Raw genomic sequence first — 14,347 nt, forward strand, 5'->3', positions numbered from 1 at the left:
GAGGGAAAATACAAATATAATAAAATAAAGTTTATTGTAACTACCATGTTCATAAAAAGGTATCGGTTGAATACGTCCCCTAACTGCTTGGGGTTATTCATCCTGCATATTATACATTGGTTCAAGGGAAAACAAACAACAGATAACATGCAAACAAAAGTAACACAGGTTATTAATCAATGCTTATTTTCTAAAGCTTTCAAATGTCGAATCAATAATGCAATTATACCGGCATCGACATCGGCATAAGTCGTCAAGGGACAAAATCACGCGTTACCGTGTTTTGTAAATTTAAAAAGACAATCTTTGTACCTTATTTAAGCATAAAAGAGTCACTCAAAATATCGGGAAAATACTGCTTTGCCATACATTTAAACCTGGTAAATACACAGTTTCGCTAACAAAAACTTCCATCTAAAAATTGGATCAAGAAGCTTAACACAGAAAAAAAACATTTGGCAGAAAGAATAAAATGATATTCAATGATTGTGTCATTGAGTTTAGTTGATAATGTCGTTCATGAAAAGAAAACCCCCAAAATATATTCCATATATATACAAGAATCAAATCAACAATATCTATCCAATGAAATATATATATATATATATACACACTGCCAATAACTGTACTTTACTGTAGTATATTTGAGTTAATTTTTGACAAGCTGTATTCGAAGCAAACTCAAATTGTTTTTAATATTCGATGTTTTAAAATATCGATAGGTAACTTTCATTTGATTTTTATTATATGTCCATACATGTAATATTATTTGGCAGTGATTGAAACATATTTGAAGACAGAGAAATCATCTACTAAACAATTCTTATATATGTACACATACTTTTCTGTAAATTAAGAAGTCCCATTTATTTCCTCTACCTCCTAGTATTAACGGGGACAACTTTAAATAAAATGATTGTGTCCTTGAAATTAAACAAGGAAACATAATTCAAGGATAAAACAAATAAAACATAAAATACCAGTCTACATGTATCTGTATTTTTGCATGTAATGCTATCAGAGCATTTCGGGTATGGGAGGAAATACGTTTAACAAATATGATAAAAAACGTGTCGTTTCCGTGTGCTTTGGAAGAGTTTTATAATGATAGCATAATAGTACCAAATAGTCTCATAAATCCTTTTCTGCAACACAGACAAATACTTAGCGCAACTTTTAAATTTCTTTGCACTTAAAATCATAGTCATAATATTTCACTGTTATATTGGATGTTTTTTTTTATTATGTCCAATGTTTTAGTATAATGTTCAAATATTGTCATCATACTATTGTGTATTACGTTTACTATTAAAGGACTGGGCGTCTGTTGGTGATCCATTACTAGTAGGATTTTCATAAAAAGACATTTATATTACACTATTTAGCCTTGCCACATAAAACCATTATTATATCTATTCAGAACTCTACATTTTAAAACTTTGTTCTTTAGTTGTGTGAGTTTCCGTTTTCAAGAATAGAATTGTCGATATGATAAACTGTATTCAAAACGTTATATACGTCGAGCTTATACTAGTTTATGATGAAAACAGCTGCTAGAAAAAAAAAACATGACAACTGCTAGGACATTTATATTTTCAAATACATTGTACTTAACAGAAACCATAATATTTTTTATATTATTATGGACAAATAAATGTTAGATTTTTATTTTGTTATGTGATTGTCATATGCATGCAAAATTTGTAGCATTTATCTTTTGGGGTAATGGGATTGGAAAACTCAACTGTTATATTAGATGTCTGCCATTTACTGGTACGAAAGGGACGTGAATAATTATATCTATTGTTTTCAATACGAACATGACATGATAAAGCCTCGCTGTATTTGTTTGTTCAAAGTCTACTGGTATTTGTCATAATGAGTTCCTGATCTTATCACCTGTCATAGCGACATTTGTTTTAGTTGCCCGTATTGTATTTCCTTTACAAAGAACAAGGATACAAACTCGCAAACAGTGAACTAATCCTATCTTTTTATTAAGTTCAGAATATTATTTCTGGTGGACTTATCGATGTTCAGTTGGCAAAGATATTAGAATGATGTTTGGCATTTGTTTTGTGATATTGTTTACAATGTTCAACGTTAATTCTATTCATTTGTGTGATGGGTAAGTAAAAATACTTTTGAGTATGTATTTGGTCACGATCATTTCTGGAATACTTGAATATTCACATGTCTATGAAATTGTTATTTGTAAACTTTACTTTAGTTGATTGGAATACTAGAATTGGTATCAGTCGAATAAAACATTTTCCAGGTAATAAATTCTTTTTGAAAATTTCCATGAATTCCTTTTCACTTTTAAGAAATAAAATAGTCAAATTGGATAAGATAAAGGAATTATATTATAATTTCGCATTTACAAATATGTTTAAAGCGATACATGTTAACACTAATTGAGAAAATGTTTTTTAGAGAGTTCGATCCCGATCAAATTTGTTTCACGCAACCACTTATAAAATGTGCAATATTTTTTATTTGGAATTAAGGGAATCTCATGTTGTGAAGGATATATGCTGGATCCTATCTCAAACAAATGTATACGTAAGTTTTCATCAAAAGTGAATACATATAGTTTAAAACATCGGCATAGCAGAAAATGATTAAAAATTAATCAAACTTTACAAATGTCATGTATAGCCTGTGCCAAGGGTTTTTATGGAGCAGAATGTGATATCAAGTGCCCTTATCCAGCGTTTGGACAAGCCTGTCAGTCTGTTTGTGTCTGTAGTGTCGGATATTGTGACCATGTCAACGGCTGTACGCAGTCTTTCGGAAGTATTATTCTTCATCACGTTTTTCTTACTATGTAATTTCATTATTTGCAGTAAATCTAATCATACTATAGTGTAATAGTCAACGATATAGTTACTAATCATGTTTCCCCAAAGAATTTGCGTTTTCTGTTTAATATATTTTTTCAGATTTAATAGATTGAGGATGTTTTTTGAAAGAGAGAAACCGATTACCTTTGTATAATTGATTATTATTTTTTTGCAGTGTATAACATTTATTCTACACTGCATTTGGACTACCAGGCTACTACAGCCGAGTTAGCCAATACATTCACTGAAATTAAAAGTAAGTATTGTTTTCGTTTTAAACTTTTTTAATGTAATTCGTTCATATTAATACTAAGTGTGTTAAAATCCAATCATAACATTCATTAATTTTTTTTTTCTTTTAATGTTAGTTAACGTCTTTACGCTTTATTTATGTATTTTAAATATAATTCTGCAAGTATCTACATTTATTATATAAAAAAAAATTTACAAGCAAAGTAAAGAAGTAAATTCTTAAACATTTCAATAGCTTGAAATGTACGTTGGCGCACTCAGATATATTAACATAGCACTTTCACAAATAAACAAAAGCAATAGAAACAGGAAAAATCTATGGTGCTAGCTAATTTGATAATGAATTTATTATTTGGTATGTACAAAAAACAAAATTATGTAGGAAACGCTGAAAGGGAATACATTAGCACATTCTTCCGCAACTGTTTCTATTTCCATTAATTGTAGCTTACAATGTACAGGTATCGTTAACAATAAAATTTATTGCTTTAATTTTTATGCTCTGCGACTTTAAAATTGTACTAATGCATTGCATAGCGCCAACAAATGAATACCATTTTTTTTAGGATCACAACAAAACATATCAAAAGTATTCAATATCTGTTATTTGTTTCAGGAACCCTTACATCTGTTTCGCTGCTTGAGAAAGTTTATTTCACTTTTTATAAATCGCTTTTGTATTCCATTTACAGATACAACAAATGCCAGGATAAAAAATGGTACGAATAAGAGCTCAATGGATTTTGTCCCAAGCAAAAAGAAATCTAAAAGGATTTCTTTTTTAACATTTGCCCTAATTGGAATAACGGTCGTGTTTTTGTGCACATGGATGATATATCTTTACACCAGAGTGCTAGAAAAACGCCAAAAAGACATCAACAAAGATTAGTCCTATTTATTATACATGAAAGGTGTATATATATTATGGATTAAATAATTATTTTTAAAAAAAATCAGCTCCTTTTTTTTTATCAATCATCAATCAGATTCCTCTCAGTAGTAAGTAGCTAAAATAAATCTTTTTATAAATCTTGAAACTTAAATCTTGAACATAATAGCTGTGTCTGTTTAAAATTTTTGCCTCAATCATTTTCCAAAAACAATTATTTGACATATTTTTTGGAGGACACTTATTCATGTTTGCTTTTCAGATTGATAAACAGGTACATGTAATGCATACATGCATACGTAAAATGTCATAATGTGTTAAATTTAAAATATCATTGGCGTCAAAATTTGTCCATTGGTGTTTTTATATGAGCAGATAGGTGAATGTCACTGCAATAAGAATGCGTTTTTAAAGAAAATGAATGTTATACTCTTTTTTTAGCATGTTTGTCAAAACCCCACTTAATTATATTTTACATGCATTCAGATTATGCACATTTTTTTTACACGAAAAACTGTCATTTATATTTCATGTTTTCTTCGTACAGACTCAACTTCTCGAGATCTTACATGTTATGAATAAAGTAAAACATTCCATTTTTTAAGATGACCGAGTCAATTAGAAGTATATGTCTATTTTAATCAAGAACAGTTAATCTTTTATTGATTGTACTATCTGTAAAAAAGTAAAGTTGTTTAATATTAATTACAGATATCCAACATCTAATATCACAGCATAGCACGGTATTTGATATCCATGTAAAGTCTATGATGCATAATTAATTGTCTCCATAACTTTACTATCATTATAATTATCCTCGTATGAAAACTACTAACCATATATATATAATCGATCATCATACTTTGACACTAACAAACCAGGACGGAAGTTCTACTAGCAGAAGAATGAACTGATTTCGAACAATTTAGATGGAAATTATCATAGCATTAACATGTCCCGTTTTTAAATATGATGCGAGTTTGCGTGCATCAATTGACATTTAACATTGCAAAAAGGCTTTTTAAAGGACAAACATGTTCAAAGGAACTGAGAAGGAATTTGACATTTAATTAGCTATAATTTTAATTGATTATGATAAGAGAATTCTGAATCCATACTAAAACTGTGAAAGTCACATTTGCTTTTTAGAGAATCTGTAATATACTTTGTAATGACATTAAACTATAATCGTCATTATCAATGTGTGCATCTATGTAATTGAAATTTAATCTTAGTTATCAATTATGCCATTGTATTTCATAACGAAATTGACACATAAGTTGAAATGTTTAACAAAATGCCTTGGAAACTCATCCATTTCGAAATCAGAAGACAACTTCAAATTGAATTATAAAAATTATGGTCACATTGTTATTATGGCAACTCATGGGATTTTACGAATGGAGTCAACGAATACTTGTGATGGTTTTTTCATTATGGTTCTTAGCTGTGGTTATAAACTGTGAAGGCATCTTTCATAATGCATAGAGAAAGCAAAACAATCAAAATTGATGCATTCACAAAACACCGGATACAAAATTCAAAATGAAAGGTGCTTTTATGTTTGGGTGGAACATCATTTATATATGAAGCATTAATTTTGGAGTTTATCCTTTTAAAGTATATGTTTCAATCCTTCCTGGATAAACTTTATGAAATACTAAAATAATAATCACATCACTGATTAAAAAAATATTAGTCCAGTTTATGACTTTATCCTGTTCGTTTGAGTCAGTGATTGGGTTTGAATTTTGTATCTGGTGTAAGGTTAATGCATCAGTTTCAATAGTGTTGCTTTCTCCAAAATTTTAAATCAATCACTGACTCAAACGGACAGGATAAACTTCACAAATAATGCTTAATATATAAATGGTGTTCTTTCAAAACATTGATACACTCATTCAGTTTCTGTTTTCTATAATGTCCGTGTTTATTAGAATAAAGGTTTTAAATATACAGGTACAAGGTGGTCTTAACAGAATTATTTTTCGGAAGACAGTGCAAGAAGCATTTTTGAAACAATAAGACTTTTTTTATAAAATCGGACAAAAACGAAATGTTTGGCAAAGTGTTTCATCTGTAACATTCTTAACGTGCGAAATTTATTTTGGCTTCAGCAAATCCGCAAGCTACATTAAACTTTCGGACTATAGCGTATCATACCATCGGGGTTTGAGGCAAACCATCGGACGGTTGGGCGACCTTCACAGTTTGGAGTCTTACATATGTTTTAACATTTGTTTATGCAAATGCATTATTTGGCATTATCACTAAATGTTTCCTCAATGGTGAACATTTAGCGATACATGCCACGTGATATTGAACTAGTTTTGTCCGATTATTTTTTTCATATACTTATCCCCCATTGTACTCAATCCCGCGTATGCTTTTTTATTTTATTTATCAAACGGGAAAGTTCCCAAACCAAAACAAAATACGCAATTAAGTCTATAGAATCGTCGATTCTTCGTCACTTATTACAATAAAACACAATGGAAGTTCACTCCATTAATCAGAATATGTAAAACAAAAATGCCTTGTATACAGAAACTATCGAAAACATGCTATATGTTTTTAAAGATTTATTGCATAAAAGAGGAACGTGATTTTTTATATAATATCATACAGAGTTACATTTTACTGCATAATAATTTTGAACTGTTATGTTATATAAATCATATAAATAAAGTTGTTTCATGAATGTAGTTTCAAGGATATCGATCAAATAGTGCCTCAACAGGATTCATGTAATACCATAAAAGTCAGATTGTATATACATGGCATTGCGTTTTCATTGAAATATTCATTTTTATCCACTTTTCGCCACTATTTGCAATGTTTCTATTCGATCGGATAATTTATAGAACACGGAACAATTAAAACGGACATTAATACATTCATAAAGCTCCAGACTCGAGTTTGAGTGCCTTTTAAAAAAACATACGTTTGGATACCATGAAAAAAATAGTAAACGGATGCGTTGTTTTTATGATACTGTTTGGGTCTTTTCAAGCCAGACTTGCGAAGACTTGTAATGGGTAAGTAAACTTTGAAAAATGAAATTTCTGGTTTTGCTAACTGTTGTCTGTAATCACAATTATAGAAAAACTTTTCTTGTAGAATTAACGGAACATCATGTTGCAACAGGTTCAAGTGGGATCTCACACAAAAGAAATGTTTACGTAAATATAAGAACTAAACTATATAAAGCATTATAAGCTGCATTTTTCATGTTGAATTTTATTTTACTTAAATGTTCTTTCCTACTAAAATGACAAAAATATCATGGGTTTTAAATTTCTGTTAGTCATATTTTTGTGGAAAAGGCCGTTAAGAAGCTTTATTTGGAGCACAATTGAATTATTGTCGTCCTGTAAAAAAATTGATATGCCATATATTCCTGAGAAGAGAAATATTTCCTTTGACAAAAATTAATGATGTTTTCAAATGTTATTTATAAGAAAGTTTACGTTATATGCAGACTTATCATACAAGCGGGTTTTAGCAGCAAAATAAAATTCTAAAAAATACAGCTCATATTGCTTTAATCATGTAAAATGCATATCAAATATGTTTCTTTTATGTGCTAATATTTTATTCAAGCATCACAAAATGTGGAATGTTTTAATTTAAAATATCAACTTTGGACATTAAATGAAGTTTCAACATTATTAACAAAATTAAATGTATAAAGATTTCCGGCCATTAAATTTTATAAGAACTGTCGCGTCGCTTATAAGTCAACACTTAAATCACTTTAGTTTCTGTTGATAAACAATATTGTACACTTGTATAATATTCAAGGTACTTAATAAAGCTCCATCTTATAGGCTAGTCGAACGCATCAAACTGAAAACATCACATTCATCATTCAATACTCATATCTTTAGCTTGTGCCAAGGGGTATACGGGATTAAGTTGTGAAAGCAAGTGCCCATTTCCCTCTTATGGGCTTGGATGTCAGTCACATTGTAACTGTATTGACAAAGACTGTGATCCTGCCAATGGCTGTAGACATTCGTCTAGAGGTACATATGCTTCAAACTACAGTATATCTAGTATGCAATTTGCTTCTATATACAATTTCATGTAAAATGTCGTAGGCATCACTTCTTCAGGGGATCCGAACACTTCTTCAATAGGCTTGGACGACAAGATTGTTACAACAGAAGTTTTGAATCCCAAAGTCCACACTTCTGAACGTAAATATGATTTCAAACAAACGTACATGAGAACAAGTATTCCTGTACTCACATATCCTTGTAGATTATACTCATATTGGAGAGAATTTCCAGATGTACTCTCATTGTACAATACCTTTTTGATAGTAAATTCTAAACATACTTATGTCTAGACTTATATAACAAAACTAGTTTATGCGTAGAAATATTTTGGTACGTTACATGAATGTCATTTTGAAATATTTGTTCTTGAAAATGCAGTTTAATGTTGATATAAATTCGATATACACCATTTTAAAAGAAAATTATGATGAAAGAAATAGTTTTCATTCTGTTATCTTTCAAAACCGACAGCGCATTATTTTTTGTAAACTTGACAGATGATAGAATGAGTATTTTTAACATATATTGTGCTGTATTTTGTTTACTTATCAATATCAATGAAATTTCGATCATTGTTGTGTACAAAACAATATTTATTTAGCTTGTAAAAAGGGATATAATGGAACAAACTGCAAGCAAAAATGCCCCTTTCCTTCGTATGGACTAGGCTGTCAGAGAAAATGCAACTGTATTGACAAAGTATGTGACCATATCAACGGATGTATGCAACCAACTAGATACACATTTGTTATCAAAGGTAATATTTTTTTAATCATTTCAAACTTAAATGACTAAGAATCATGCTTCTTTTTCTTCAAACAATAGTTTGAAGTATCAAGCAAAATCCGTTTGTAGAAGAGTGTATTTATAAATTTTAAAGATAGAATATAAAAATGATTCTGAATTTGATAATCAAACACAAAAGAATCCATTTGTTTATTAATTTTGTCTTTTTATACTGTTTGATTAGTTTTGAAATCAATTATGGGATTGGAATTAATGATTTGCATGATTTTTGCCTTAAATGTATGATAATAATATCCAATTAATGACTGAGTTAAGAGGAGAAACAAGTTTCACCTTTCTTAAACGATAAAACAATGTTGTATAAGTAATATTTTACCTCAGGTTTTCAAAAACTAAGTCACGATGTGACAATTACAAATATATTTCAATGATAGATGATGCAGCAAAAAGCCATTGAAAATCATCAATATAGTGTGGAACTATATTCATAGGACATAATTTTTAAAGTCATTGCATTGTTTTTCTTTTACACTTTACATCTTTTACTGACAACAAACAAATGTTAGGTTTATTACTTTTAAAATATTCACTAATTTATGCTGAGTTAATTAATCAAACCAAGATTGTTTTACAAGATTTAGATTGATTAATTGTTTTTCTTTCTAGACTACCCCAGTCCTTCCACCAGCCTTAAACGCCAGACCGTAACAGCTTACATTTTCAAGTCTGAAGTCAATACTTTTGAAAGTAAAAATTCATTCTATCTGAAATAAGACTTATTTGATGTATGGGTGAATCGATGGATGGATGGATAATTTATTAAAAGAAGTATTTCATTGAAAATAAATTAAATAACAATCAACTTATATTTACAGATAGCAAATCATACATTGATAAAACAACTACATGTACGACGTCGAATCAACCCGCTAAACGGAATAAATCTCTCATGTTTGCACTCATTGGACTATCTATTGTTGCTTTGATCATAGTCTTTTTTATTTTCATGCTCGACTATTAGCGAAACATTTGCTATGATACATGTATTATAATTAATATAACTTAGCTACGTGCATTGTGCATCTTTTGCGTATTAAAAGAAACATTTCTTCTATTTCAGTTGTCTTTCATTTCTAAGTTTAAAAAGTTAAAGCTGCATAAATCGTACGACATAGACACTTTTAAATGAGGAAACAATCTTATTTTAAAATGCGTCATCATCTTGTCACTGATAGAATAATTTTTAAGGCATCAGTGTAAGTCAGCTGTTCAATTATTCATATACTGTATATTATAAGTGCAACCCATTTATTTTATCTCATTTGTTTCATTATTTGTTGAAATTTCAATGAAAATCAAGAATCAAACAAGGATCAAGGAAACAAAGTTTGATATCAAAAATGTCAATATTAAAAAAAAATCGTATGTATTAATTAATGTTTTCATTAAATTTAAATGTGGCAATGAAAGGAAATTAACTTGATTATAATTTAACAGCAATGAAAGTTTCCGTATGTTTATAGAAATCCTTTCCTCTTGTGTTTGGCACAGAAACAATATTAAGCGCCTTAATTGACTTTATCAAAACCCCGGTAACTATAACTCATATTCATCGCAATCACTTATTATTTTTAGCGTCTTTTGTGTGTTAATTAACTAGTGCCCATTATGCCCAGTACTATTTTGTCATGATGTTATTATTTTATTACATGTCCAGTATAAATATTTAACGAATGAATTGTTGTGACATGCAGTTAACTTTTCAAACGTGTGCTAATAAACATTTGCCGTTAGATTTTAATTGAAAGCCCTGAAAATCTATCTCCATAGGTCAACCAAAATATTCAATCATAATTATGTTTATCGAACAGCTTCTTATCTTTTTATCACTAAGGATCTAAGGAAATATCTGTAATAATTATGCTGATCGTTAGGCAATTGTTTTATATATGACCGTTACAATTTTCCTAAGAGAATTTCATAATTAATTTTTTGTTATATCTCTATTCATACATTATCAATTTAATTCGGGGTGTGATTCATTCAGCAATACATAAAGCATGATAATATAAACACAACGACCTGGAATAGCTGAGATGCTGACATATGTGTTATACTATTTGATATAATAATACAATATAAGGCATCTTTTAAATCCATTACATATTTTATCTGAATCAGAAATAAAAAAATTGGAAGTGTGTATAGTGAAAGAAATGGGAGAATTCATTTGAATACATATACATACAGTAGCAGAACTGTAATCATTACATGTAATTTTATTATATACACTAAAACACTAGCAGTACATAAAATAGTCTGAAGGTTAATGACGTACTAAACGAAATCTTTTGATAACATAGGATTATTCATTATACATGTATTTGTATTCGTTACATTTAAAAATGAACATATTGTTACCAATAGCGTCCATATAGGCTAAATGGCTGCTGCCTACACATAATTTTATCCAGGTGTTAAAAATATATAGATATATCATCTTAAAATTGAAAAAAAATGAACTCGATAATCTTGGTTTAATTCATGTTCACAGACTTTGTGTCTGATTCTGATAATATCAAAACAAGGTTTTTGTCTTAAAAAAAAAACAAACGAATGCGCCTATTGCTAGAATAAATACTGATTACTAGACAAAATATTGTGGTTATAATGCAAATGTTAAAGCTTTATGGCGTTTATGACTTAAAAAAATAATACACATGTAACACGAATTTGATTGTAGAAACAGACAATATATATTATATTTCAACAGTTTTGAACTCAGATAACCCCACGTTTCTATAGTTAAATTGACTTTAGACTTCTTTATTCAAATATCTATCATCTTCGTGGAGTCGTTATATAAACCTGTCATTGTTTTAAATTTCTGATATCTTAGAAACGCGAGTGTAGTTTGCAGAAAAAGTCAAATCTTTAGATAAGGTAATGGAACAAACATAAAGATCTTTTTAATTTTGGTCATTTAGATTTATCAACAATACGCCATATATAACTTTAAAATAAATCATCATTTGCATTCGGAATAATTTTCAGGAGGGAAGCATGAACAAGGTATTATACAGGTAATTCAATTCGGAATGATTTTTTAGGGTGGAATTTTCCATGTTTACTAGGTACTAAAAAAAGGTTCAAATGTTAACTTTGGCAAGTGGTATACAACGGTTTTAATTTCTGAATCATGTTGACCTAAAATATGTTGTCCTTAAATTATTATAATCATCAAGCAATTAACAATATGTGTTCAAATTCGAGAAAAAATTCTATTTTCCTATCGAACGATTTTTTCCTTCTTTATGTGGTACTACACACAGGGCGAAAAACCATCTTTAAGCAAGTCCTTAAAGGTGGCTTAAAAGTGACTTAAAGGAGCTTAAAGGCTATACAACCTTTAAGCCGCCTTTAAGTCACCTTTAAGCAAGTGCTTATAGGTCCTTAATGTCCAAACTTCTTTAAGCTACCTTTAAGCCACCTTTAAGCCACCTTTAAGCATCTTTAAGTGGCATTTACGCTCTCTTTACACTGCCTTTACACTGTCTTTAAGTGGCCTTTAAGTCAATATTGATCAAGCTGAACAATAAAAACATATATTAAATGCAAAAGCTCTTTTATAGAGATGGGAGGGGGTCATCCGAGTGATAATATAATTTCCAAGGAAGGGGGGGTGTTCCAGGCGGTTTTAATCGTCGCTCCATTAAACACAGATCGCTATCATCAGCACGTGCACCGGTCTGATGGACACAGATTGCCGTTATAAAATTCTTTATAATTTTTGGGGGGTTTCAAAATTATTGTAGGTATGAGCGCAGTTTCTGTATCTTAATATGTGCATAAAACTAATTAAAGTATGTTTGTTTCCTATTATAAATTAATCGGTGAAAAAAATATCTCTCTCTCTCTCTCTCTCTCTCTCTCTCTCTCTCTCTCTCTCTCTCTCTCTCTCTCTCTCAGTTCATCCGGTTATTAAACAAAATAAAGATAATGAACCAAAAATGCATGATTTAATTTGTTAATCGGTTTAAGGTTTGTATTTTTTTTTCAATTTTCATTATTTCTAACTGCTAGATACATGTTAAAGATGAAAAGACTCTCAACTGCCTTTGTTATATCGGGCAGGATATTACTGCTTTGTTTGTCTAGACATAGTTTTGTTCGTTTGTGTATATCTAATTAGAGTCTATTGTTTGTCCAACTTAAGAAAACCCCTGGAACTAACACAGAATATACAAGATATACAGAGCAGTTGTGTCGTGTGCCCAGGTGCATGTTTGTGTATATCTAATTAAAGTCTATTGTTTGTCCAACTTAAGAAAACCCCTGGAACTAACACAGAATATACAAGATATACACAACAGGTGTGTCGTGTGCCCAGGTGCACGTTAGGGTTTCTAAAGGCGTTGAATCTTAGTATGTACGAGTATACGATAAGTCTAGTGAATAAAAGTTAATTTACATTTGTAATTCATTTTCAAAGTATTATTTCCTAGCTCTGGGTTTCAAAGATGTTACGTCTACAAATTAACGATACATGTATGTAAGAGTAAAATCTTGAGGCTAATTAATTAATGTACCGGTGATCATAAATAGGAGTTGATTATTTAAATATATGTATAAGGGTAAATATGTCAAATATACCCGGCCTGGCACATCATACAATTGTATGTACAAGTCATTTGCAATTGCCACATGCAGTAAATACGTCACCGGTAATTGGTAATTTTATTTGTTATAGAATTGATAGTTTAAAAATCATGTACATGTACATACAATTACATGTAAATATTTGAACATATTGGAACGGCGCCGCGATCATGAAAACCGGGAAATTGCGGGAAATTGAACAAATACCCTAAAAGTATCAATGCATTTAATAAAAGAAATAATTTCATTTTCTTTCTTACATTTTTATAGCTATAAATTAGATGAACGTATATCTACTCGGTTTAAATTTATTAACTAAGAAAGCCTACTATAGTGAACCTAACGGTTTCCATTTAGGTATAATATATTTTTGTTCCCTGAAGACCAAGTTCCGTATTTCTTCTAAATACATGCATGCATGTAATTTATAAATTAGATATAATTGATTGTTACAAACTGAATGGTTTGTCAAAATGTTTTCAAGTAAACACATTCAATACAGTGATTCAATATCCACTGATATATAGGATATTAAAACGCTTCTATATATGTAAGTTGCCGTGGCGCAGAGGACGTGTGGTGATGCTAGTAAGCTAAGGGTCCCGGGTTCAATTCTCGCCGTGGCCGGTTTTTTTTTTCATTTTTCTTTCTAGAACAAAAACCGTTTTAATACCTTTTCTTTCATAAAGTTAATACATTTTGTTGGAAATTAAGCACAATATTGAATTAATTTTTTTTTAATGGCTTAAAGGTGGCTTAAAGGAAGCTTAAAGGTGGCTTAAAGGTGGCTTAAAGAAGTTTGGACATTAAGGACCTATAAGTTGTCCTTAAAGGTGGCTTAAAGGTGGCTTAAAGATAGTCTTTAAGCTGCCTTTAAGCCATCTTTACGC

General features: G+C 30.0%; 1 protein-coding gene and 1 long non-coding RNA gene across 3 annotated transcripts; both read left to right on the forward strand.

Moving 5' to 3' along the window:
* Positions 1-2,501: 2,501 nt before the first annotated feature.
* LOC136272080 (uncharacterized) lies at positions 2,502-3,952 on the forward strand. Its single transcript, XR_010709974.1, has 4 exons — positions 2,502-2,565; positions 2,662-2,799; positions 3,022-3,102; positions 3,791-3,952. It is a non-coding gene; the product is annotated as an uncharacterized lncRNA (long non-coding RNA).
* A 1,817-nt stretch (positions 3,953-5,769) lies between these two features.
* On the forward strand, positions 5,770-10,740 carry LOC109620119 (multiple epidermal growth factor-like domains protein 10). Of its 2 annotated transcripts, none has more exons than XM_066073608.1 (7): positions 5,770-7,025; positions 7,108-7,169; positions 7,878-8,015; positions 8,106-8,189; positions 8,653-8,808; positions 9,465-9,545; positions 9,674-10,740. In XM_066073608.1, the coding sequence occupies exons 1-7, from the start codon at positions 6,943-6,945 to the stop codon at positions 9,817-9,819; spliced, it is 750 nt and encodes a 249-aa protein (XP_065929680.1). In that variant the 5' UTR covers positions 5,770-6,942; the 3' UTR covers positions 9,820-10,740. The 2 variants fall into 2 exon arrangements, with proteins under 2 accessions (XP_065929680.1, XP_065929679.1); XM_066073607.1 differs by having other exon boundaries at positions 5,774-7,025; positions 8,091-8,189.
* Positions 10,741-14,347: the final 3,607 nt, after the last annotated feature.

This window comes from Magallana gigas, chromosome 10, assembly GCF_963853765.1.
Source record: "Magallana gigas chromosome 10, xbMagGiga1.1, whole genome shotgun sequence".
Lineage (NCBI taxonomy): Eukaryota > Metazoa > Mollusca > Bivalvia > Ostreida > Ostreidae > Magallana > Magallana gigas.